The sequence below is a fragment of the Esox lucius genome, chromosome 21, assembly GCF_011004845.1.
Source record: "Esox lucius isolate fEsoLuc1 chromosome 21, fEsoLuc1.pri, whole genome shotgun sequence".
Lineage (NCBI taxonomy): Eukaryota > Metazoa > Chordata > Actinopteri > Esociformes > Esocidae > Esox > Esox lucius.
The window spans coordinates 28,850,686-28,878,341 of NC_047589.1; the positions used below are offsets into that span (position 1 = coordinate 28,850,686).

The 27,656-nt window shown below is 46.6% G+C and overlaps 1 protein-coding gene across 1 annotated transcript in view; it reads left to right on the forward strand.

Annotated features, from left to right (window-relative positions):
• prex2 (phosphatidylinositol-3,4,5-trisphosphate-dependent Rac exchange factor 2) overlaps nucleotides 1-27,656 on the forward strand; it is a 135,114-nt gene that overhangs the window by 101,292 nt on the left and 6,166 nt on the right. The window contains exons 34-39 of the mRNA XM_034289308.1: nucleotides 2,359-2,461; nucleotides 2,765-2,908; nucleotides 3,017-3,131; nucleotides 14,516-14,582; nucleotides 15,448-15,638; nucleotides 23,371-23,473. Coding sequence (XP_034145199.1) covers nucleotides 2,359-2,461; nucleotides 2,765-2,908; nucleotides 3,017-3,131; nucleotides 14,516-14,582; nucleotides 15,448-15,638; nucleotides 23,371-23,473 — 723 coding nt within the window. The remainder of the gene's footprint in view (nucleotides 1-2,358; nucleotides 2,462-2,764; nucleotides 2,909-3,016; nucleotides 3,132-14,515; nucleotides 14,583-15,447; nucleotides 15,639-23,370; nucleotides 23,474-27,656) is intronic.

The window sequence follows — 27,656 nt, forward strand, 5'->3', positions numbered from 1 at the left end:
TCACCTCCCGTCCACACCTCTCACCTAACCTCCTAACTTCCCCTCCACACCGCCCCTTGTCTCCTCACCTCAGCTCCTCAACCTCCTCACTGAAACGGTGGTGCCGCAAAACCAGAAAGGCAAAACCACCCTGTTGTTCCTCTTTGTCCGTGAGGTTGGACAGTCAGTTTGGATTGAGCCTGTGGGTTCATTTGTGGTGTTGACGTCGTAGTTGAGCAGCTGAGTCGCTGGGCCGTGTCTGCCCTCAGAGGAGCTTTGTCCTCCCCTCTAATGAGGAGACTCTGCGTGTGACTATCCAACCCCCCCCCCCCCCCCCCCGCAGCCCATCTCCTCCAGAGTTCATCAGCCCTTGTAGCCGACTCCGCCCCTGGAACACGGCAGGGCTGGATCATACTCCGTGTCCGGAGTGGCTTTCTCCTATTTAACCCTTTTTTCACCCTTTTATGTGGGGTCAGGTCTGCAGTTATAACCACGTCCCATCCCAGGAATTCAGACCGGCTCGGGAGAGTCGAAAATCAGGACATGCCCCCTTCTGAAACATGCCAAGATTGCTTTGCTTTTTCACTGCTGGCATGTTTCACTGAGCCGGGTGAAGAAGCGCCCCGTCTGCCGTTTCACCTCAGCCAACGTTTCACCTCAGCCAACGTTTTACCTCAGCCGACCCGCCCCATGAGTGACTGAAGGGCGATGAGACAAACCCACGCCGGCCATGCCCCCCTATTCTGCACTCCTGCTTGTGCCACAGCCTGAGCTCCAACTAAGGCTGTAATTATGCCAAGCTCTACCAGAGGCTGCCAAATGGCACTCTATACACTTTGTAGAGTTCTTCATTTGACCAAGGCCTATACCAAATAGTGTGGCATTTGGGACTCAGTTTAGACGACCAGATGTGTGCGTAATGAGCACAGTTGCAGATATTGGCAAACTCTGAAGTTAGCTACGTGTGCTATGGCCATATAGTTTGTTCCCGAAAGTCAGTGAGAAAAGAGCCACGCTCCACTTTAAAGGCTAACTTCACTCACACGAAAAAAAAACATGAACAAGGCCAAGTTTTGGCCCCCGGTGGGTCAAAAAGGGAATAATGCCGTTCAGAAAGCAATTATTTTCTGCTGTAAAATAATATATTCATATTTTTATAATTACATATACACCGCCTTCGTGGTACAAATACTGTAGCTGACATTTAAAAGAAATTGAGTCCTGGGCATTTGGCCTTTTTTGCCAATCCAAAAGGGGATATCGTTTTATTTAAAGCAGGATTGGATTGGAGTCCGTGACAGTGGAGGTGTTTTGGATGAGAAGCTAAAGAATGGGGAGGTTGGCTAAAGGTTAGGAAGTAAGGGTTGGCTAATGTGATGTGTGTGTTTGTGTGTGTGTGTGTGTGTGTGTGTGTGTGTTTGTGTGTGTGTGTCAATCCCAGTCCTTGTAAACCTGCCCACACACATGGGCTGAGGGTGCTTGGCAGTTGGTTAGCTTTGTTTTTGGCAGTTCTGTCCTGCTATCTGTTAGTTATTCAGCCAGACAACCTGTCTATCAGCCAACCAGCCGGTCAATCAGTCAGTCAGTCAGTCAGCTGAGTTAGAGCTCAGCCACAAGAACATCAGGGAGGTGACTGTGAATGTCTCCGTGCAAACATACGCACAATATATCAGACACCTCTGTCTCTGTCCAAACATACACACAATATATCAATATTTCCATAGGTGTGGTGCATAAAAAAAAGAAAACTGTTTGACTCCCCATGTCCATTGTGAGTATATAAAGTACATGGATTGGGTGCTGAATCAAAGATGGGCAAGCATTCTGGTATTATACGTGTTCCAGAATATTTGGTAAACGTTGCAAAACTCCCTTAAGGGGAAAAAACTTGTAAGAACATTCATAACGAACAACACTTAACTCTATACTTAGCACCTATTTTAAGTCTATTGCACTGTCTCAAATTTGGCACACATGCTCAGGGAAACAAACCTAGTTAACCCACAGAATTTGTCAGACACCATTGGGCTTATTGTGTGATAACTGCATCTTAATCTAGAGATATATACAGTACATTGATTGACACTAGAAGAGAGCTATAAGAATCAACAAAGGTTTTGTTAGACAAATGCAATATCTAATTTGGCCCAAGAGGGTGATGCATTTTCCATGGGGACAACATTGTTTACTGTTATCGTCTTCTTGTTGTTTGTTTATGAGGAGGTTGAAATGGATGTTGGGGAGAGAAGTAATCACATACACACAAACAGACACACACACTGCATAGACACACAGACAAACTGTGTTTCTACAGATAGAGGAACAGGCCATGTTGGAGGATAATTAATAGATGGATTGATTGGTTGTTTCTCTCCACAGTCAGATGAACAGGCCATGCTGGAGGACACTCAAGTAGCTCTGATGGACCTGGAGAAAGTCACCTTCTATTTCAGACACTTTGAAAAAGAACCGCTGGTGGCAAGTATGTACACAGAGTCTATCTCCTGTAATATAACAGTAACAGTATTTCTAATAACTCTAATATCATAATAATGACAATATATAATCGTTTTATGTATCAACCCCTACAATACATCCATGAATTATCAACATTACATAATTTTTGCCATTTCTTGTTGCTGTTGGATTGTCTTCTGCTGCATGACCGGATTCTCACGGTCTCTCCCTGATATACCCATGTCCTACATTCTGATTGGTCACCTGAGTGATTGATTGGCTGATTCTTTGATTCAATTACCAATTCATTGATTGACTTCTGTCCCAGACATGCCCATGTCATACACGGTGGAGGGGTGTCGTCAGGCCCTGAAGGTCTGCTTCCACCTCGAGACGTTCTACTTCTCCCAGCTGCCCCAGCGCCTCAGGAAGGGCGGGGGCTTCAAGATCTACCCCGTCCTCTTCACCCAAGGTACCCACCTGATTGGTTGACAGGCTAAATGACTTGATGCGCCTGGTTTTTACGAGTGTACCACCCAAACTTAATCTAATGTCCATCTTTCACTCTGCCTCTCTGCAGCGCTGGAGAGTATGGAGGGATATTACTACAGGGAAAACGTTTCTGTGGAGGAATATCAGGCCCAGATCAACTCGGCCTCGCTGGACAAGGCCAAACAGTACCACAAGAGGCTGAGGTATGACTGTTTGTAGGGATGCACGATTAATCGAAAGTATGAACAAAACTTTTGAAGTGGACATGTGCAATATATTTAATCACAAACTGCAATTTTCGGGTTCCAAATAATGTGATTGAGATGCATGTCACATGAGCCGATCAGTTTTTCTCGACGGTTCTCCGCTGAAGTTGTGGTACGCCGCTGTTTGTCCAGGCTTGTTGTTGTCCATAGAAGACAAGGGGTTTTGAAAGGGTTGTGTCCCCAATTGAATGCAACAACAAACAGAAGTAGCGGGCGCAGACTGAACAATGACGGCCGCCCAGAAAGATGAAGGGCGAGACATTCATCAAGATAATGTGTGTCTCCTTTGGTAGGTCATTGTTTCTTGGCCATTTACCTTGTTTTGTTCAAATACTTGATGATTTTTTCCGTGTTGGAGTTCACACTGTAACGGCCAGGGTAGACATCTACTGTAAGCTAGATGTCTACCCTGCGAGATATTGTCCCACGTGCAAAATAGTATGGTTACTGGGGGTGTAACGATTCGATTCGTATCACGATTCGTGGTTGTCAATACGATTCAAGGCCGATAATGGTTCATTTAGAACGATACGATCCGAAACAATTCAGTGACCTGAAATCGATTCAGTAACTTTTTAGCCAAAAATTCAACCAGTGTGACTGAAATAAATACCTGGATACTGGACAGTGCAGGTGAAGTTTCCTAGATTCCTGTTGTTTCTTGTAAGGGAATCAGGTATCAATTAATTATGGATATAAACAAACAAGTAAACAACAATTAATGGCAAATGCATTCACATTTTATTTGAATAAAGTGCAACCAACATGGTCGGTGTTGTGTGAAATCCCATGGCGCCTTAGTAGGTGGTTGGAGAGATTTGTCGTGATTTGTACTTTACTTGACCTTTACATATCCTACAAACAGCGAGCGACTTATTTAGAACATCCCCGTCTTTGCAAAAGCCAAAATGTTTCCACACACTGGACCGCAATGGTGGCTTGATAATTTCTCGCTCGTCGGCTTCTCCTCTGCCATCTGCCATGCTATGTTTTGTTGTCTTTGCGCTGCTGCTGGTGCGGGGCGATGACGTCACGGATAGGCAGACTGAATCGAGTAACGTTTATCGCCTTTATCATTAAAAGTGCTAAGAAAAAACATTCATATAAAGTCTGACGTGCTTAAATCCAATGGGTTATTTCCTAGTATCGATACAATCGATTGATTACATTTTAAAACAATGTTAGATCGATATATGTCGTCCGGAAGGCCAACTTGCTGAGCACAGATCGATGTAGTTGGATCATACGAATATAAATCAATACATCGATGTAGTAGATGGATCGTTACACCCCTAATGGTTACGGAGTGTTTTAGCATCAAGGTCAGAGCCTGAAAACATACTCGATACGGGACAAAATATCGCTTCAGTGTTTGCCAGATTACAGCAAATGTAGGAAACGCCTTCACATTGAATTAGTATATACTACGATGTTCTAGACACCGACTGTACCTTGAAATCGGTAATAAGCATTACCTCCGAAGCACTTTTACCTTAACTCGTTGTTTTAATCAGTTAGCTTGTTATTATGTAGGCTTTAATTACTAGGATCTCATTTTAGAGGTGAGGTTATCGACGTTGTTTACAAGCAAGTGTTTGAAAATGTTATCCAAATTCTGCAGTCCAAGCTGTTAGTACACACACACACACACACACACACACACTGCAGGTGCATCTGTTGACTTGGTGATATGATTCAGTTTTTACATCCTGTGTTCCTGTCCAATGTCAGGTTCCTGTCCTGACGGGGAAACAGCAGAGACATTAGAGCAGCTCTCTGCAGGTTGTCTTCTGCTGTACAGTCCTAACAAAACATCATTTTCCCTCGCACACACACCCCCACACACACATATAGACAGTACACACACACTATACAAACACACACACATTCACGCAGTACACCATACATACACTCCCGCATCATTACCCACAACACACACACACACTCCTGTACCCTGCTGGCGCCCAGAACACACAGCACGCCAGCGAGGTGATTGGTCTAGAACAGCGCAGCAGGGCAGCAGCCTGATTGGCTGAATGCACTCAGCATGTCGGCACAGTGATGGAGTGCGAAACCGGCTTTACCTCACGCTCCATTGGCTCGGATACACCTGGGACACTCCCCTGATTGGCCGGCCAGCCCCTTCGACTAATGAGATGGAAATTGTATTCAGAGCTCCAATGAGTCAGAGTGCACCACTGGTGACGGGTCCAATAGGCCCTGGTATGAAGTAGTGTACTATTAAGGGAGTAGGGTGCCATTTAGGACATCGACCTGACCTCTCTCTCTCACTCTCCATTCCCCCGTTCCCTCGGATGTATGGGCAGATTTTTCCGGGTGGAGTAATGTGCCCTGGGCCACTCCTTCTGGCACGCCTGCGACGGGGCTGAGGTTGCAACCTACTGCACTTTCGCAAAACAACTCTCTCCTTTATCCTTCATCACGTCCCTGTCTAATGAACCCAAACGTATGTCTGAGGAGTGTAATGACGTCCCGACTCTCTGCGTGCCAACCGTGTTTAGCTACGTGCCACAACGCCCGAGGTGGGCATCACGTCCCGCCCGTTCCTAGTTCACCGAACCACCGAGGTTCCACGTCCAAACTCACTGCACGCCTCCCTAAGGAATCCCTAGGGGTTAGGCTCCGCTCCTCGTCCCTGTGTTATCCAGCGCTCATCCGGATGTGTTTTGGGATCGGTGTTTCATTTGGGACACAATGTCGTTGAGGGAATTTCGGCGTACCATGTGTGTGCCGTCTGCGTTTAGGCTTTCGGTTGCCGTGTGGCGGAGGGGAAACACCCGCCTTCATGTGACCACGTGTTGCCTGGCCTGTTTGATGGACAGTGTCGTTGTTACGGAAACTCAATAACGCTGAGTCATTTTCCGTAATTTATCTGCTCTCTTGACCTTTTTAAAACCTCTCTCTCTTATTCTTTTTTCTTATTTTTTTCTCTCTTTCTCTCCCTCCCTCTCTTTCTCTCCCTCCTCATCCCTCTTTCTCTTTCTCTCTCCCTCCTCATCCCTCTTTCCATTTCTTTTTTTTTTTACTTTTATTTGATTGGGACAGTGCATGTTAATGAACAAAACATGGAGTACATGCATGTAAAAATTATAGCCAAGGGCTAATTTCCATCCGTAGTCCCACGAGCTAAGATCACACAGCTTCTCTCTCCCTCCTCATCCCTCTTTCCTTTTCTCTCTCCCTCCTCATCCCTCTTTCCTTTTCTCTCTTCCTCCTCATCCCTCTTTCCCTTTCTCTCTCCCTCCTCATCCCTCTTTCCATTTCTCTCTTCCTCCTCATCCCTCTTTCCATTTCTCTCTCCCTCCTCATCCCTCTTTCCATTTCTCTCTCCCTCCTCATCCCCCTCCCTCACTTTCTCTCTCCCTCTACATGTTCCTCCCTCTCTTTCTCTCTCCCTCCTCATCTTCCTCCCTCTCTTTCTCTCTCCCTCCTCATCTTCCTCCCTCTCTTTCTCTCTCCTTGTGTGAAATAATATTCTCCAGTGGGTTTTTCAGGGCCTATTAATTGCAACCTTTTGTAATGAATAAGAGTTTTGGCATTTTGTCAGTGTGTGTCTGTGTGTGTGTGTGTGTGTGTGTGTGTGTCTCAGTGTGTTTTATTTCACTGTTTGTTCACAGACCCTAGAGGATCTTTATATTACACCGTAGAAATGTCACCAGACTCATTAGAATGTCGCAGAGACTACTTGTGTGTGTGTGTGTGTGTGTGTACGTACGCGTGTGTGTGGTTGTGTGTTGTGTGCGGAACCACCTGAGTATCTAAGCCCCTTTATTGCATCCCGGTTCTTTAACCTGCCTCCCACACACCATCTCCTTCCCTCTTCACTAACATCCAGTACAGCTGCTCAGTTCCACCCTGGCACCTTAACACGGAAAGCCCCTGATGTTTTCATTCCCTTCATGTGGCTTCTTGAAAGGACATAGGCATATGCTGTGCAATTTAGCTGACTCATCTGAGGAGAGGAACCCGCCATGAGTGTGTGTGCTGTGTGTGCGCGTGTGCGTGTTTGTGTACCACCTAAGCCGACGCAGACTAATTGAATTGACAGCAAAGGCTCTCGGAGTTCCAGGGAGCAGATGTGCTCCTTGAGCCCAGGATGGTGAGGCCGCAGGCGGGTAGAGGACTTTCGGGGGGCTGGGTGGAGGGTGCAAAGGAGGGGGTTGGCTGACTGACAAGAAAGAGCCCGTCCTCATGAGAAGCTGCTCGAGTGCAGACATTACGGTGCAGTGGGAGAATTCGGATGACATCCTGGCGTTCATTAGGAATGTAACGAACAAATAGATTTAGGATCAAATGCTTAAAATGTGACCTTTCGTCCCTAATATTCACAACAGCCCATCCCCTGCTCCAAGCACCATGTCGTCTCCACCTCTGGTGATGTCACTCTCCTGGACACAGGCGGAGCTAGCTGTGATGTCACTCTCATGGACACAGGCGGAGCTAACTGTGATGTCACTCTCCTGGACACAGGCGGAGCTAGCTGTGATGTCACTCTCCTGGACACAGGCGGAGCTAGCCAACGACCCACATGTAATGTTGTTATGTAATGTGAGAAAGTATCGTGGACAGATAGGAGAAATATTGACATGCAACCAGAGTGATGGCAAAAGGAAAGTGTAGAAACAGGAAAGAAAAGTATCTGGCATGGTCAATTATTTGTGAAATAATTTGGTTGTTGTTTCAGGCAGCTCTGGCTACCACTGGAACTGGCTCACTTGTCTTCATTTATGATGGAACGGCTGACTACAGACTTAGGATCAGTTCTGAAGTGTTCCTGTAACATCTTGTCTGCTTGATACAACCAAATTCCTCAAACCCCATTGGATGACACACCAACTTGCAGCAGGACATTAAACCCGAACGTTCTGCTAATGTTAGTGGAATGTTCCCAAATGGCCAAGTCAGTCACCCAGCCTGAATCCAACAGAGCAAGTGTTTCACATGCTGAAGACTAGCCCGAAATAAACACTAAGAGAAGATCGCTGGAGTGGAGGCCTGTCAGCATCGCCGGGAAACGTACTCAGTGTCTGGTGATATCAATGTATCACAAACTTCAGGCAGTCATGAAATTCAAAGGATTTGCAGCCAAGTACTAAATATGGCAACTTTATTTAAGATCACGTTCATTGACCAATTTCAGTTCCATAACTTCTTAACCGGTTCAACCCCTTATTCGAGATTTCATTTTAAATCAAATGTGCTGGAGTACAGAGCCAAACCAACATCACTTGGTCACTCTAATACTAATACTTCTGGAATGCAATGGATATCGGATTTTAAGGTGATGCAAGACAGCAATGAATCCTGAGATGTCCCTCTGTTTCACCCTCCATCAATCTCTGTCTCTTCTCCCTTTCTCTCCCTGTCATTGATCATTTGCTCCCTGTCATTGAGTGGTGGTGTCCTGAGGGTTAGGAGTCTGTCGTGGGTGATTAATAGAACTAGCTAAGGACTGGGAATTGCTACAACCCACTCATCGCTAACTCAGCTTGCGCTTGGGTAGTAATCACAAACACACAGCAGCACAAAAAGCTGCGAGCAGTGGTCTGTGTGTCGTTTGTGTCTGTCTGTCTGTGTGTGTGTCTGTGTGTTTCTGCTGTCAGGAACCTGACTCATGAAGGGTCTCCGGCAATCACTGTAGAAAGAGCTGGAATGATTCTGTCTGTCCTGTATCTCGTTCTCTGTCCATCCATCACTCGCTCCCTTCTGTCATTCCCTCTTGGCCTGTGCATGGATTCCGTGAGGACGCTGTGGATTTTGCGGTTCCCCTCCTCGATCTCTGAATCTGGTCAGTCAGTATAGCAGTGCTTCCTGTGTAGCGGCTGTGTAGCCGGAATACAGTGTGTCCTGTGTGTTCAATCATGCTCATTGTTTAGTGCTATTCTCCTGGGTGCTGTACACAGCTGAAAGGTCCTGACAGGGAGGCAGTGCTGGGGTTGGCTGTATCCTCCCAGGGTATTTTACAAACGGAGAGAGACTGTTTCGAGTGGCTCCGTAGCAAGTGTTTCCCGAGGGCCTCTGTAGGAACTGCTTCTACTGAGTTATGAAGACATGCCTATTAAATTAAGACCACAGATCAAATCATCATAGTTCATCATAGTTTTCAACAGATTTCAAGTACTTGGTGCATTAATGTTGAACATTCAGCTAATCAAAGTAGTAAGTTACTTTGTAAATCAGGTGCCTAAGTGCTGGACTAAAACCCTGCACACTTAGCATTGTGGGTAATTTCACGTTTGTGGTTGCCAGCTTTGCATCCCGTTTATTAGCTCCTTAGCGTCTTCTGCAGTCTTATTAGCATATTCCCATTTTCTGGTAGATCCTGATTGGTGCCAGGCTTCCTGGTTGACTGGGTTTGTGGACAGATGTTCCGAGCAGGGTGTGACATCATCAGGATCCCCATAAACCGCAAAGCCTCACCGCCGGAGCGTCCTCAAGGACGCCGTGCGACAGGCTTCCTGCTCCCGGCATTGACGGCTCTGACATTGGGCCTTGTTCAACAGTGCAGACGACTGATTGATCTATGGTCAGCATCCTAAACGACGAGTCATTATTCTCAGACCAGTCAGCCCCCATTTACCCTTGAAGCGGAACTGGCCTCCTTGAACAGTGCGGGTGACCATGGTCGCGTCCAAAAATGGTGTTTCATGCCCTCTTTAGTGCACTCTTCAATTGTAGCCAGAAGTGTTAATGCAGCACTGAGACCCAATGCTGAGGGTCTGTGTAGAGTTCCATTTGGGACACCCCCCCCCCCCATGACTCCAAGGACCCACTCGTTAGCCAATGGGCAGACCTGCTCAACTGCGCCACTGCAAGGGGTTGTGGGAGAATTTAATATCCATTGGAAGTCACTTGTCATCGGCATGGCGATGATTTACACACGGACCAGAATGCACCTCTCTGCGGGTTCAAATGGAGAGCCACATAAATCACCTCTTGGACCTGAGTTTACCTGTCGTACTGTATTTCCCCTGTAAATTCCTCCCCTTTGTGCTGTTCCACAGTGTTGTTTTGCTATGAGGGTGTCTCTCTAATTTAGTTCTGAGGGGCTATGAACGAGGGACACACAGTAGCCTGTCATTTCAGTTTCATTCAACTGTGTGAGCCTGATCCAAGCCCAAACCAACCATAACCAATACAGGGACTCTGTGGTTCAGTCTTGCTGCTCCGCCAGGATGTTTGTTCTCTGTACCCAGCTCTGCATCTCAGCTTTGTTCTGCTGTTTAATTAACTTTGTGTTTCAGCAGGCGGCTCCACGTTTCCCACGCTAGCCATCTGTGTCTCAGATCCCCTCAACCCCACACGTACACACATGCATGCTCGGGTTCTGTCTACTGGCTGCAATGTGATGGTGGCTGGGCCCGTGAAAGAGCCCGTTTTGACGAGATAAAAAATGTTCTGCTTCCCCAATGGCACCCTATTTATTACAGTGCCCTACATGGCCCTTTGTGTTTTGGTCAGATCTAGTGTACTACAATGCTTGTAGGCGGCTACATGGGACAGTTGTCCCCTGTGAAGAAGGCCTCTGTGAAGTGGCCTTGGCTGGGAGCTATAGGACATTCTTGGCTTGTGTCCAAATCCCCCATTTAGACCCTGTGAGAAATGTATCAAGTGGAGAACAGTGCCCGTGGTCGTCCTTACAGGAGGGGCTTTGCAAAACCAAGCCTGCCGCCCCTGGAAAGACCCCCCAGGGACGCACACATCCCCGTATACAGCGAGTGAGCATTACTCAGAGAAGGTGGCTGTTTGGGACGTGCTATGACCTTCCCTGGGAATTCACCAAAACCCAGGCGCTACGGTCCTCATAACCACTAAACATTTCACACGTGGTCGGCTGCTGATGCTTTTCATTTTGTTTTCCGCCGGGTGGAATTGGAATGGCCCTGGGCAGAGTGTGGTAATCGGCATGATTCCCCGTTGGAAGTTGGGACCTGTTGAAATGGAATGCTCCGGGAATTCCTTGTTGGAACCTCGTGATTCTTTCTATGATTCTGGAATTATCCTGGTGATGCAGGCCGCTGTTTACTTCTGTTTATTAGGTTATGATGGTGCAGGAAGGGGCTGACACTGACCTCACACACACACACACACACAATCACACAGACACACACACACCAGTCGTGGACTTTGGTCTCTGTGTAGTGGCTTAGTTTTATGTAAAGGTGCGTGGTTAAAAATGAAGCATAGGAACGTGGGTTAAAACGAGTTCCCCTGTGTCGCCCCCGTGATTTGGAGACACCCAGGTTTAACCAGCTGTGGCTCACCCTGGTTTAGAGTGTAGTGGCACCGCTGCATCACCACGTAGTGTTTCGAACTTGGCTCATACACAGGCCGTGGTAGAGCCTGTCATTATGTGTTAATATGTGGGTTATCTCCTTGTAGCAGCATGCAGGGGCCGTTAGTCTTCTGCGTGTGAGGGCTGAACGTCTAGAATGTTCCAGATCCCAAAATAACCCGCTCCCCGAAACCGGCGTCCGCTATCCCATAAACACATGAATGCCTTTAAACTAGCTGCAGTTCCCAAAACAATCAAAGGATGTCATTACACCAACATAAAGGCGGGCCTTATTATGACCCGGGCGAGAAGGCATACATCCTAATGGGCACCTTCCTTAGACTCTGGTCTAAAGTAGGGCTCTGTCCAGGCAATACGATGCCTTGGGAGAGTCTCTTCAAAGACATCCAGGCACTTATACATCCATGCTAGTATTTGTAGAAGGTACGTCTGTCTCTGTCTGTCTGATGCTCTGCGGCTGAAATAACGTACCCAGACAACCCTTGGGTGATACCCTATTGTGGCCGAACAGACATCAGTATGCAAGGCACCCCGCTCCGTTGTACCGGTCCCTATGTCCTGGTCAAATGGAGTGTACTAAGTAGGGAATAGGGAGCCATCGGGGCACCAGGTACTGCAGAGTGAATCATTTGTGCTGTGCCATGCAGACGACTACTGCCGGGGTGAGATTTATGGGGTAACTAATCCGGGATTTATTGGGGGGGTTTATGGGGTAATTTATCCGGGATGTATTGGGGGGAGGGGGTTATGGGGTAACTAATCCGGGATGTATTGGGGGGGTTATGGGGTAACTAATCCGGGATGTATTGGGGGGGTTATGGGGTAACTAATCCGGGATGTATTGGGGGGGTTATGGGGTAACTAATCCGGGATGTATTGGGGGGGTTATGGGGTAACTAATCCGGGATGTATTGGGGGGTTTATGGGGTAACTAATCCGGGATGTATTGGGGGGTTTATGGGGTAACTAATCCGGGATGTATTGGGGGGTTTATGGGGTAACTAATCCGGGATGTATTGGGGGGTTTATGGGGTAACTAATCCGGGATGTATTGGGGGGTTTATGGGGTAACTAATCCGGGATGTATTGGGGGGGTTATGGGGTAACTAATCCGGGATGTATTGGGGGGTTTATGGGGTAACTAATCCGGGATGTATTGGGGGGTTTATGGGGTAACTAATCCGGGATGTATTGGGGGGTTTATGGGGTAACTAATCCGGGATGTATTGGGGGGTTTATGGGGTAACTAATCCGGGATGTATTGGGGGGGTTATGGGGTAACTAATCCGGGATGTATTGGGGGGTTTAGGGGGTAACTAATCCGGGATGTATTGGGGGGTTTATGGGGTAACTAATCCGGGATGTATTGGGGGGTTTATGGGGTAACTAATCCGGGATGTATTGGGGGGTTTATGGGGTAACTAATCCGGGATGTATTGGGGGGGTTATGGGGTAACTAATCCGGGATGTATTGGGGGGGTTATGGGGTAACTAATCCGGGATGTATTGGGGGGGTTATGGGGTAACTAATCCGGGATGTATTGGGGGGTTTATGGGGTAACTAATCCGGGATGTATTGGGGGGTTTATGGGGTAACTAATCCGGGATGTATTGGGGGGTTTATGGGGTAACTAATCCGGGATGTATTGGGGGGTTTATGGGGTAACTAATCCGGGATGTAGTGATTAGGGTTTTGTGCTGAAGGCCGCGTGTAACTTCAGCATGATCTGATGCATCTTGGGTATGATGAGCTGGTTTATGAACCAATCACAGTGACTTTCAACTCCACTTTGTATGTGTTTGTTTGTGTTTTTGTGCGTATGTGTGTGCATGTCTATGCGTCCATTTATCTGTCAGTATGTGCATGTACACTGTGTGTGTATGTTTGTGTGTGTGAGTTTTCCTTTGTGTGTGTGTGTATGTTTGTTTGTGTGTGTGAGTTTTCCTTTGTGTGTGTGTGTGTGTGTGCCCCCGTGTGCATGTGTGTGTAAGTGTGTGTGTAATTGGCCCTTTATCCCCTGCCCTGCTGATTCTGAGTTATTTGGTTTTTCCATCCTGGACTCTTTTAATGCCATTCTGACTGCTATGATGGGCAGAAATATCTCAGATGTACGGTACCAGTCAAACGTTTGGTCACACCTGTAATAGGTAAGGGTGTCTGAACTTTTGACTGGTCCTGTACATCGAGACGTTCCCTAAATGGTACCATGTTGCTCACTGGCCCGAGTCCAATGTTTCCAACCCTGTGGGATGTGATGCTTGTAAAACACTTGTCTTGATGCGTTATAATATGACACACACAAACTCGCACACAAACACACATTGTGTAACACGTGGGGTTTGACTGACTGTGACTGATTTCTGTCCTGCTGAGTCTGCTATGGCAACCTCAACACCTCACACACTGTTACTGTGCTGCCCCCTGTGGCCGTGCTGAGGAACTACAGCCTCCATCTCAATGCTGTCTACTGTATGAATTGTTACGGCAGCATTCGGAGGAACCCCGGGTAAGAGGCGCTCGCGCTGTTTCCCAAGAGACACCCTGTTCCCTTTGTAGTGCGCTGCTTTGGACCAGAGCACATTGGGAATGTCTGCGGGATAAGGTTCCCATTTTGGTCACCACTGTTTCTGCTGGGCTGTGGTTCTGGGAGGCCTTGGACTCAGTTTGTCAGACAATTGTCAGGGGGCAGTGCCAGACCACAGGGCTCCAAAACCAGAACTTAATTGACTGCCTCCCTGTTTCCTCTGCAGAGCAGAGCCTGGTCTGGTTCGGTTTGATCTGGTCCTGTCTGGCCTGATCTGGTCTGATTTGGTCCTGTCTGACCTGATCTGGTCCAGTTTGGTTCTGTCTGGCTTGATCTGGTCCAGTTTAATCCGGTCTGGCCTGGTGTGGGCTGATGCTACTGACTATGACCCAGACATGGTTGCCTGGCACTGGAGTGGTGTATGTAATGTTTACCACTACTCTATCCATGACCTCTAACCTCCCTGTTGTGTTCCACAGAGCCTTCTACCTGGATGTGTCTAACCTTCCCCCCAGCTCCACACCTAAAGCTGCCCTCATAGACAAGGTAACGATTCACCTCCATGTGGACCTTCCTGTTGTACAATATATCGAGGTACTGATGCTACCACGATATTGTAATCATGTGCCTTGTCTCAGTCACAACGCCACTAGGCTTGGAACCTTTTTCTGGTTTCTATAACATGATGTATCTCTGTATATGAGTTCACACACTGGACAGGAAGCACACACCCCGGACAGGAAGTATACCTACTGAACAGAAAGTAAACCCCCTGGACAGAAAGTAAACCCCCTGGACAGAAAGTAAACCCCCTGGACAGGAAGTACCCACCCTGGACAGGAAGTACCCACCCTGGACAGGACTCTAGCGTATTGCAAAGTCATCATACTGTATTAAGTTCTTCCCTCTGTCTCTCCTCTGTTTCTCCTCTGTCTCTCCTCTGTCTCTCCTCTGTCTCTCCCTCCGTCTCTCCCTCTGTCTCTCCCTCTGTCTCTCCCTCTGTCTCTCCCTCTGTCGCTCCCTCTGTCTCTCCCTCTGTCACCTACTCTCCTCTCCCTCTGTGTCTCCCTCTGTCTCTCCCTCTGTGTCTCCCTCTGTGTCTCCCTCTGTGTCTCCCTCTGTCACTTCCTCTCCTCTCCCTCTGTGTCTCCCTCTGTGTCTCCCTCTGTCTCTCCCTCTGTGTCTCCCTCTGTCTCTCCCTCTGTGTCTCCCTCTGTCTCTCCCTCTGTGTCTCCCTCTGTCTCCCTCTGTGTCTCCCTCTGTCTCCCTCTGTCTCTCCCTCTGTCTCCCTCTGTCTCTCCCTCTGTCTCTTCCTCTCCTCTCCCTCTGTCTCTCCTCTCCCTCTTTCTCTCCTCTCCCTCTTTCTCTCCTCTCCCTCTGTCTCTCCTCTTTCTCTCCTCTCCCTCTGTAGCTGATGCGTCCTCTGAATGCTTTGGAGGAGTTGTATCGTCTGATGGAGAGTTTCATCGTGTCTCGTCGGACGGCACCCTGCCAGTTCACCGCGTGCAGCGCCTCGGGAGTCGGCCTGCTCACCGTGGCGTCGGAACTCTGCTCCCGACTCGGAGCCACACATATCGTCATGTGCAACAGCGGTGTGCATCGGTGAGTCCTGGGGAGACGCCCGTGTCCATCCTCAACCTGTCCTTGGACTAGTCTATTCTCTCTCTCTTCCTCTGCATTCGGTTCATCTTTGACAGCTGTTTAGCAGGCTTGGCTACCCTCCCACTTGATCCTTGACTCTACAGTAGATGTCCCTTCATTAGACACACTATCTATATTCTCCATTAGCCTCCTAGCCACCTGTGACAGGCCCCTTACTGGTTTATGACAACTCCATTACCCCAATGGACTCATTAACAAGGGTAAATCCCAAATGGCACCCTATTCCCTGTTTATTGCACTACTTCTCTCCAGAGCCAGTATGTAGGGAAGAGGGAGACGTTGTAGACCCGGGCTTTTAACTATTAACACCGCTTCCTCTGAATTCCTTCTACAACAGGTCCTTCTAGTAATGGGCCTCATTGCGTCTCTGGAAGATAGTGCCTTTCAATTGAATCTAGCACTTTGTGGAGGTGTAGTCCACAGGTCAATTACTTCCATTCTCATTACTTTCCTGCGGTCCAAATGGAAACCTGTAGAGCCCTGGCCAAAAGTAGTGCACTATAAAGTGGTTAGGATGCCATTTTGGGCGCAAATAATCCGTTATATAAGGGTTTGTCTCACCTGTCAGATCTGTGCTTGATTCATGATTCATGTGCTTGATTCATCATTCATTGGGGACAGAAATATCCTGATCTGTGCTTGATTCATCATTCATTGGGGACAGAAATATCCTGATCTGTGCTTGATTCATCATTCATTGGGGACAGAAATATCCCAACCCGTGCTTGATTCATTATTCTGAGGGGACATAAATATCCAGATCGTTTGTCCCCTCTGCCCTGATCCCTGCGTACAGTTCCTTTCTCCTTCATCTTTGTATCTATTCATCATTCACTCCCACCCTCCTTTCCACACTCCAGTCTTTTAGTATCCAGCTCCCACTTCTTTTCTCAACAGCTATTTTCCTCTCTTTTTATTCTCTCTCCCCGTTTTCTCTTCCCCCTAACTATACTTTCTCTTTCTCCCCCACTCTCTTTTCATCTCTTTTTACTCTTTCATACACATACACACACACACACACACACACACAAACACTTCACTGGTTTCAGTGTTTTGAATGACAGTGTGATGAAGTGTTTTGGAGGGAGCTGCCTAACTTCCTGAGCTATAATAGAAAGCTCCCGTCACAGGAGTGAATGCTGTTCCATATTAACACACAGCCCTGTGTGTGTGTGTGTGTGTGTGTGTGTGTGTGTGTAGGCGGGGGGGGGGGGGGGGGGGTTCACTCAAATTGCTATCAAAGTGAGGACCAGCTTTACACTATTTAAGTGTGGACATTTTGGGGAAGTGAGGATCTTTTGGCCGGTCATCATATAGTCAATATCACTTTTTAGCCTTCGGTTAACGTGTAGGTTTAGAAATAGGTTTAAGGTGGGTTAGAATTAGGTTTGGGGTTATACGTTAATCGTAGATTTAGAGTTATGTTAAAGCATTACAAGTGAGCTTCAGGGTTTAAGTGGAATAAAATGTATAAAATGTATTCAGGTTAAGGTTAGCGTTAGGTTAAGGTTAGGTTAGTGTTAAATTAAGGTTAGCATTAGATTATGGTTAGCGTTACTGTAGGTTATGGTTAGTGTTAGGTTAAGGTTAGTGTTAGGTTAAGGTTAGTGTTAGGTTAAGTTTAGGGTTAAAGTAAATCTTACAGAGTATGTATGTGGATCTGTGGGGACAGTAGACACAGCAGGTCCATTCCAGGGTTTCTTCTGGAACTGTTTCCTGTCTTGATGCAGTAAAGAGGTTAATGGGACTCACCCGAAACTGTTGAAATACTGTGGCAACGTGCGGATAAAGATGCCGTTGGGGAAACCTTGAGAAACTCAAAGGGGCGACTCGAGTTCAGCAGGTCGGCAGCATTTCTTCCCAGTGACCATGAGAAAGTTGTCAGGCTGCTGGGACTGTGGGCGGGGGTAACACTGCTTTTGTTTCTGCCTGGTGGCACGGAGGCTGTTTCTTCCTCTTCTACACTAAGATAACCCTTCCTTAATACTTGCTTCTGCAGCTGAGCCTCTGACTTTGCTGTCTTCACCTGAAGGTAATCGTTCTCCTTCATGTTAAAGTTACACAAACTACAATGAGCAGGCTTAAAGCAGCTTCTCAGGGGAAAGTAGCTCCATTCATCATGTCCAACTAGAGTTCCGGTGTGGAAGTTGAAGGAAAACAGTAGGATGAAGACAAAAAATATACTTGTGAATGTTAGTTCATAATAAGAATAGTTAAAAGAAAAATTGGCACATGACCAAGTAGATAGCAGCTCACGGCACATCAACAGGAAACACCTGTTTGTTCTGAATTCTGGCTTCTGCTAGTAATCAGCAAAGTATTTCCCTTCTAAAACTTGTTGCATAATCAAATACAAATGATGCTCCTTAATTGGATCTTTTTGTTTCCGGCAAATGTCTAAATCCGACAAATGAAAACACACACAGAACCTTCCCTTGATCTCAAGGAGGGGGTAGGGATCCATTTGGGAATTGTATTTAAAGTGTAAACGGGTTCCAGAAGAGGCAGTGTGTGAAGATGCGCGCGCACACACAGGAGGCGTGTGCACAACCAAGCCAGTTTGGCTCCATTGGTGTGATTGCTTGGCTTGATGAGCAAGCCGAGAGGTTTAATAATGGTGAAAGCCGCAGCAATTTGATATTCAGGAGCGTCAGCAGTTTATTAAAATGCGCTGTCTCCGTTCCTCCGTTCCTCTCCAGGTTTCTCGTTCTCTCCCTCTTGATTTCTCCATCTTCATGTCTTTCTCACCTTCTCCCTCTGAATCTGGAGTCATTCACCCCACTGGAGATATTAGACAGCAGCCCTGTATCAAAAAGTGCTCTATTCCCTATGTTGGATGGACATGTTAGATAGATATGGGAATAGGGTTCACTTGTCCCATTCTGCCTGGAACACTAGGACAGACTGGAGGAGAGTGGAAGTGGGAACAGATTCTCATTCCCAGACACTTAACGGGGTTACGAATCATTTTAACTGAGCAACGTGGGTAAAGTTCAGTTTACATCTGCCTTAACACACTTGCAGACTAGACAGTTTGCCTCTAGCAGGACTGAGTCAGGCGTGAGTGCCTAGACCTTGGTGTGAAAATGACCAGCTGACCGATTGTTGCCCGAAGGACGTTCACCTCGGCTGCCTCAACACAAAATGTCTTGCGAGAGAACACCCAGAAAAGGCCTGTGCTGAACACCAAAACGAATAATATTGTCCCAAAATGTCGTCAGAACGGATGTGCAGAACAGCGTTACTTTAACTGGATCATGAGGGACCTTGCTAGACTCTAACTGGATCATGAGGGACCATGCTAGACTTTAACTGGATCATGAGGGACCATGCTAGACTTTAACTGGATCATGAGGGACCTTGCTAGACTTTAACTGGATCATGAGGGACCATGCTAGACTCTAACTGGATCATGAGGGACCTTGCTAGACTCTAACTGGATCATGAGGGACCATGCTAGACTCTAACTGGATCATGAGGGACCATGCTAGACTCTAACTGGATCATGAGGGACCATGCTAGACTCTAACTGGATCATGAGGGACCATGCTAGACTCTAACTGGATCATGAGGGACCATGCTAGACTCTAACTGGATCCTGTGGGACCGTGCTAGACTCTAACTGGATCATGAGGGACCATGCTAGACTTTAACTGGATCATGAGGGACCATGCTAGACTCTAACTGGATCATGAGGGACCATGCTAGACTCTAACTGGATCCTGTGGGACCGTGCTAGACTCTAACTGGATCATGAGGGACCATGCTAGACTCTAACTGGATCATGAGGGACCATGCTAGACTCTAACTGGATCATGAGGGACCATGCTAGACTCTAACTGGATTATGTGGGACCATGCTAGACTCTAACTGGATCATGTGGGACCATGCTAGACTCTAACTGGATCATGTGGGACCGTGCTAGACTTCGAGAGATGAGGTACATTTAAAATGAACTCAGTCATGACTTGCCCCCCCCCCCCCCGCCCCCAGGTACTTACGACCCTGATCTGGAGAGTTCTGGGTTGTGTTTCAGATCAGGATGGTTGTCAAAGGCACTGCAGTCCTTAGATTATTTATAGTTGTCTAATGCTTTGTGTAACCTTTTCTGTGAATCAAACGCAGAGTTTGTGGAAATAAAATGGCTCCTATAAAATACAACAGTTAGCAGGGCGCAATGCTCCACTGCAAAACGCAGTTTGTCATTCCACATCACACTTCCAAATTCAGATATCTCTTTGCTCTCACTGTCTGTCAATCTCGTTTTGTCTGTCCCTCTTTTACTCTCATGCTCTCACTATTCTTTTTCTCTTTCCTTCCTCACTTTCTCCTCCCTCCTTTCTCTTTCACTATCTCTCCCTCTCTTCCCCCTTTACAACTCTCTCTCCTGGTTTATCTTTATGGGCCTGGGGCTCTGTGGATAGAGCTTGTAAATTGGCTGAGGGTTGAAACCTAACAGAATGAAGCAGATAGGTATAAATCAGCTTATCCACTGACACCATCCCAAATGAACCGAGTTGCTGTCAGGCTGCCTCGCCAGCCTCGTGCACCTGCAGTGAGCTGTGAATAATATCTCTCACCCCTCTGTGGAAGGATATACCTTTTAAAGACTTGCTTTGGGAGATTTTCCTTTAATGCTACATCCACTGCTGTGGAAAGGCCAACCGCGGTCCAACTACGTTCCAACCACGGTCCAATTACATTCCAACCATTGTCCAACCACGGTCCGAAAACTTTCCAACCATGTTCCAACCACGATCTAATAGTAGTGCCATCTAATTGGACAAGTTGTAGGCTTTAGGCGGTTGGTGGAGTTAAGGTTTAATTGGAAATGCTATGGGCGGGGGTTTGACAAAACATTTTTGTACAACTGTGTGTGTCTGTGTGCGTAATGTCTGTGTGTGAAAATCAGCACAAAAAAAAAGCCTATGAACAAAATAGCATTGTTGCTTATCTGCTTGATACGAGAGCAATTTAACCTTGGATTGGATTGAGATGAAATGATTAATCAGGGAAGGCTGAACTGAATGCAGTGGAGGACTGGCCCAGCTGGGGGTGGGTGATGACTGTCCAGACATCTTTTGTCATCTTTTCTATGACAGGATACCAACTCTGACAACTGACAACAATAAACACTCCTCATTTTATCAGCCACTGCCGGTGTGGAGTGGCAGAGTAATGCAGGCCGGCAGTATTGGAGTTGAGACAGTTCAATTAGCTGTGAAAGGATTGATGTGGCGGTGTATCTTGTTATGGTAGAAAGGTCACTGAGTACATTTGACACCTGCCGCTGGTTTTCTCCTGTTCCCTGGGGGCGGAGCTTAGTTCCTTGTGACTGAATCAATCTGGAACACACACATACCTCATCACTTCACTCTCTTTACACACACACACACCTCCTCACTTCACTATCTTTATACACACACATACCTCCTCACTTCACTATCTTTACACACACACACACCTCCTCCTATCCCTCCCTCTCCTACTTCCTGGGCCGTCCTCCTCTTGTTTTTCTCCACCACTGCCTCAGTCACATACATCATGATAAATGAGGGGACTTTGTGCATGTCTTAAATCTTAAAGCACCCCCCCCCCACACACACACACATGCACCCACACACACACACACACACACACACACACACACACACACACACACACACACAGAAACGTTCTTCTCATTAGACCATATGGATCACAATTGTTTGGCCCCCTGGAGAAGTCTTAGGAACTAAATGTAATAATTGTTTTTGAGAAACATATTTATTACTTGACAAAAAATGTGTTTGTTTGTGAACATTTGATTTCTCTCATTTTGAGTTTAAGATGAAGCTGTTCTGCAACAAGGCAATTTTTCATTTTCATTGCTTTTTTGTGGGGGTTTTCCTGAGGGTGCCAATCATTCTGGATTCTAAGTCAGTCTCTGAGCAAAGGGGAAGAATAAAAAAAGGCAGTGAAACCTGCTTGGAGATCCAGATTTGAATCCAGGGCAGTAATCCTGTATGGTCCACAGCTATAGTTGATTTTTGATCGATGTCTTGTTTAAGAGGACTGGTTGGTGTCGTGGCCTGGACACACATACAAACATTACACTCACCTAAAGGATCATTAGGAACACCATACTAATACTGTGTTTGACCCCCTTTCGCCTTCAGAACTGCCTTAATTTTACGTGGCATTGATTCAACAAGGTGCTGAAAGCGTTCTTTAGAAATGTTGGCCCATATTGATAGGATAGCATCTTGCAGTTGATGGAGATTTGTGGGATGCGCATCCAGGGCACGAAGCTCCCGTTCCACCATATCCCAAAGATGCTCTATTGGGTTGAGATCTGGTGACTGTGGGGGCCATTTCAGTACAGTGAACTCATTGTCATGTTCAAGAAACCAATTTGAAATGATTCGAGCTTTGTGACATGGTGCATTATCCTGCTGGAAGTAGCCATCAGAGGATGGGTACATGGTGGTCATAAAGGGATGAACATGGTCAGAAACAATGCTCAGGTAGGCTGTGGCATTTAAATGATGCCCAATTGGCACTAAGGGGCCTAAAATGTGCCAAGAAAACATCCCCCACACCATTACACCACCACCACCAGCCTGCACAGTGGTAACAAGGCATGATGGATCCATGTTCTAATTCTGTTCACGCCAAATTCTGACTCTACCAGCTGAATGTCTCAACAGAAATCGAGACTCATCAGACCAGGCAACATTCTTCCACTGTCCTCAACTGTCCAATTTTGGTGAGCTCGTGCAAATTGTAGCCCTTTTTTTCCTATTTGTAGTGGAGATGAGTGGTACCCGGTGGGGTCTTCTGCTGTTGTAGTCCATCCGCCTCAAGGTTGTGCGTGTTGTGGCTTCACAAATGCTTTGCTGCATACTTCGTTTGTAACAAGTGGTTATTTCAGTCAATGTTGCTCTTCTATCAGCTTGAATCAGTTGGCCCATTCTCCTCTGACCTCTAGCATCAAATGGCATTTTCGCCCACAGGACTGCCGCATACTGGATGTTTTTCCCTTTTCACACCATTCTTTGTAAACCCTAGAAATGGTTGTGCGTGAAAATCCCAGTAACTGAGCAGATTGTGAAATACTCAGACCGGCCCGTCTGGCACCAACAACCATGCCACGCTCAAAATTGCTTAAATCACCTTTCTTTCCCATTCTGACATTCAGTTTGGAGTTCAGGAGATTGTCTTGACCAGGACCACACCCCTAAATGCATTGAAGCAACTGCCATGTGATTGGTTGATTAGATAATTGCATTAATGAGAAATTGAATAGGTGTTCCTAATAATCCTTTAGGTGAGTGTATAACTTATCGCGGACCCCCAGACATTCCAAAATGTTGTCGTAGTCGTACGCTCACTCTCGGCATGGACCAAATACTTCACATGACTGAGGTACAGGTTTTACGTGTTATTGATGAGCTAATCAATGCTGCTTGTTTAATCAGCGGTCGGGATTCATGACCTGACCTCTAAACGCCCCTGCTGACCTCTTTCTGACATCTGTCCTCTCCTCTGTCCCCATGTGTCTGTCCTCTCCTCTGTCCTTGTGTGTCTGTCCTCTCCTCTGTCCCTGTGTGTCTGTCCTCTCCTCTGTCCCTGTGTGTCTGTCCTCTCCTCTGTCCCCCTGTGTCTGACCTCTTCTCTGTCCCCCATGTAGCTGCACCCTGAGTGTGACCCTGGAGCAGGCAATCCTATTGGCTCGTAGCCACGGCCTCCCCCCACGATGCATCATGCAGGCGACTGACGTCATGAGGAAGCAGGTATGGAGACACACACACACACACAGAGACACACACACATGCAAAGGCTTTTCTGTTCTGTAGAGGCTTTTACCAGAAAGCCTAGTTCCAGAGCTCTACTTTTTACAAGGCAGTGACAGTGCAGGACTTCTGATACTGCCTCGCTAGTCCTTTCACACAGATAGCAGAGTAATTAACGTTCAGATAGCATTGTCCTCTATTGGAAACTTTCCTACACATTTCTGCTGTATGTGTACAAAGACGTGTGTTTAGTTAAGGTGATTGTGAGTTCTGGTGTGTTCAGTATAGAACCCCAAGCTCTAGGCCAGGGATTTTCACCTCTGGTACGGGAGGGCAAAAACAACCCCTCCTTCTAAACCTCTTCTTCTAAACATCCTTTTGGTCTAAATGTCACCTCCTTCTAAAAGTCACCTCCTTCTAAACATCCTGTCATCAGACCTGAGGACCAGAAATGAGAATGGAGCCGTTTCAACCCTCCAGGATTAAAATTGAAGAGCTCAGTAGTGCGCTAAACAGGGAATAGGGTGCGCTAAACAGGGAATAGGGTGCGCCAAACTGGGAATAGGGTGTGCTAAACAGGGAATAGGGTGCGCTAAACAGGGAATAGGGTGCGCTAAACAGGGAATAGGGGGCGCTAAACAGGGAATAGGGTGCGCTAAACAGGGAATAGGGTGCGCCAAACTGGGAATAGGGTGCGCTAAACAGGGAATAGGGTGCGCTAAACAGGGAATAGGGTGCGCTAAACAGGGAATAGGGGGCGCTAAACAGGGAATAGGGTGCGGTAAACAGGGAATAGGGGACGCTAAACAGGGAATAGGGTGCGCTAAACAGGGAATAGGGTGCGCTAAACAGGGAATAGGGTGCGCCAAACTGGGAATAGTATGTGCTAAACACAGAATAATGTACGCTAAACAGGGACTAGGGTGCGCTAAAAGGGAGAATAGAGTGCTCTAAATGGGGAATAGGGTGCACTAAATGGGGAATAGGGTGCGCTAAACACGGAAAAGGGTGCCAATGGGATGTGGGCTAGATCATACTTGTGGTTAATGAGTGGTAATATTAAAGAGATTATGCTCAGCCACTAACATCATGTTCAGGAGAGTCATTACCAACGCCAGCGGAGATTATGCCATAACCAATTTTCTTTTCACGGGCCAAGAAAAGCCTCTTAAGCTATTTCTATTTCTGTTGCTCGGCCTGATTCATTTAGCCTGTCTTACCTTTGCAGAAATATAATTCTGCTAGACTGTCTTAAATGGGACCCTAGCCCCTACACAGTGTACTTCTTTGGACCACGGCTCTGGACAAAACTAGTGGACTATAATATGTTGCCCTATTCATGAAATAACGTGCCATTTGGGATGAAACCTCCATCTTGTTGGTTTTTGTTCTTGGATTTATTTAAAAGAATATCTTCTTAATCGTTTCTTAAAGCAGCAGTCTTCGCTTTGTGGGACTCGTTCTCATGTTCCCTGTTTGGAGTAGCTTCTCCTCTCATCACTTCTTCATTCTATCCCTCCTCTAAGCATCCCTCTCTCTTTCCTGTTCCCTGTCTACTTCTACTGTATGCATCCCTCTGTAAATAACTCAGTCACCATCTATCCATTCATGTCTCTCTTGGCTTTCTCTAACCTTCTCCGTCCCTGTATCTCGGTATCTCTGACCCCCCATCTCTTTGTCTGATTATATTGTTGTCAGAAGTGACTTTCCTCCATTTGGCTGTACACTGGAGGTGTGTGTGTGTGTGTCTGTGTGTGTGTGTGTGTGTGTGTGTGTGTGTCTGTGTGTGTGTGTGTCTGTGTGTAGCTGGTTCATTAAACCGTCCTGTCTACCTGAGGGCCCAGGGAAACAGTGGCTGTTACTTTCCCTCAAAATCCCTATCTATTTTCCCCTGGTCTCTCCCTTTGCCGCTCTCCTCTCTCCCCCCACCTCCTCTCTCACTGTCCACCACCTCCTCTCTCTCCTCCCTCTCTGACTCACTTGTCTCTTCCTGGGTAAAGTGGGATTGTCCTTCTGAGTCTGATTGTGGTTTGGCCTGTATTCCCTGTATATCGTTAGTAAGCCTGTGATTGGCCAGCCAGTTTACCCAGCAGGCCACAGGGCAACGAACACAGTAGTCTGCCTTCCATATGGTCTTTCCATAGTGTAATACCAATCACCAGGAGAACAGGTCAAAGAAGTGCACTGTAAACTAGGGAACAGATTACCATTTAGGACACACAATGTCGGACGATGGGGAGCTTGAAATAAACTCAGCTAAATAGGCTTTCTGCGGCCCAAACTTTTCCCTACATAGCACACGACTAAAATGATTCGACCAAAATAGGTGCCGTTTGGGATGGGACTATTGAAGGGGACTCCTAGACACCCAACACGTCAGGATAAGGATGGTTCAATTGATTAGGGCGCATGCAGATGGCGCCCCGTCCCGTATGGAATCCATTGCTATTGAGCAGAACCCTGGGAAACAGAAGTGTAGTATGTAGGGCCCAGTGTGCTGTTTGGGACACATGCTTTGAATTAGAAGGGCTGTTTACAGAGGATGGGGCACGGTGAAAGGGCCTGCTGTCCTTGGTTTTGTCTTGTGATGCCGCACTGCTGAGGGACGCTGTTTTATTCTGTGTGTTGTGTTTCAAAATGGCGGTTAGTGCTGCGCGGATATACCAATTGATCTGGTTAGTTTGTTGTCTTTTGCAAATTGCTTTCACTGCATTCTGTTTTTACTTGTTAGTCCAGTGGTGTATTTAAACTTGTATTTCTAAATGTGTTTCTGATTGCCTGGAGGTGTGGTTCAGAATGCACATTTGATTCCTGATGTATGGGACAGTTGGAGGTCTTCAGAACAGATATAAGGGACACCTAATCATGACATAGGCCAGAAAACCACTTCATTTTGAAAGTGATGAACGCCAACATTTTGGAGTTTGTCCCGCTACGACCACAGTTTACAAAGAACAAAACATATAAGGCAAACATGTTTTTTTGGGTCAATTTATGCTTTTCATGCGTTGGGTGCTACATACGCCAACCAGACATACTTTAAATTAGTTCTGTGTTTATGAACAGTACCCAGTCATTAATTAAGTCATTATACAGGCTGGTACTGTTCTTCCTTTGTCAGTCCAATCCCTACATTTCAAATGTGGGACAATTTGATGGACTTATAGCCTTCAAAGGCACGAAGAAGTACATAAACAAATATTTGTATTATAGTATATTGAGTAGAAATTACATGTTTTGCCTATGTATTTATTACATGCTTTGTAAGGTTTTGATTTGAATGTTAATTAATTAATGTGTAACCACAAATGAAAACACAATTTCCACCAGTAAATGTTTCTTATGTTGTAAGTACACTGTTATAATTGGGATAAACACTTCCAATCTGAACATTACATTGGAAATAAAAACTCAGTTCAGTAATGTCCATTTTATCCAAGGTAATGTACAGAACGCTGGCACTTATCAGTTACTCAAACCACCTTATTTTAAAACCCCACCAATATTCCCAGGGCTTGTGGAAATCACTCCATGATGACCCCGCTCAGCCTAAACCGAGCCAGGAGGTCAAGCCCCGCAGGGACCAGAACAGTCGGCAGAAACTGTTTCAGGCCCGGAGTAGATGTTTCTGCTGTCTCACTCCAGACAGACACACCTTCATGAAAATTATGTGTGATGTGAAAAAGAATACTGTCTGCCACCGCCTCCAAAAACTAGCTGAATATTCACCCATTTGGGTAAAGGACGTCCCAAATGGAACCATATTCCCAACATAGTGTTCTGTGTAGTGCACTTCTTTTAACCAGAGCTCTGATCTAGAGTAGTGTACCATGTTGGGAATAGGGGGTGATTTGTGTCTAAATGGTGGGAATCATAGGACTCATTCATCATACTCCATCGTACTCTACCTTCGGCTGATCGTCATTCATCATATTCTATCATACCCTACCTTCGGTTGATCGTCGATGCTCCATCTCGAGAGAATCTCAAATGTATTTTTAACTTTGCTGGGGTATGTTCAGGCAAGGTCAAGCCCTTGAAGAATGACAGTTCCTTTAATCTGAAGTCTTCAGCTATTTATTGGTCTTCAGCTATTCACCAAGGGTAACCCCCCCCCCTCCAGGTTGACTCTCCTGGTTGTTGCCGAACAGGAATGCATCCTCATTCACACTAACTGGTCTGT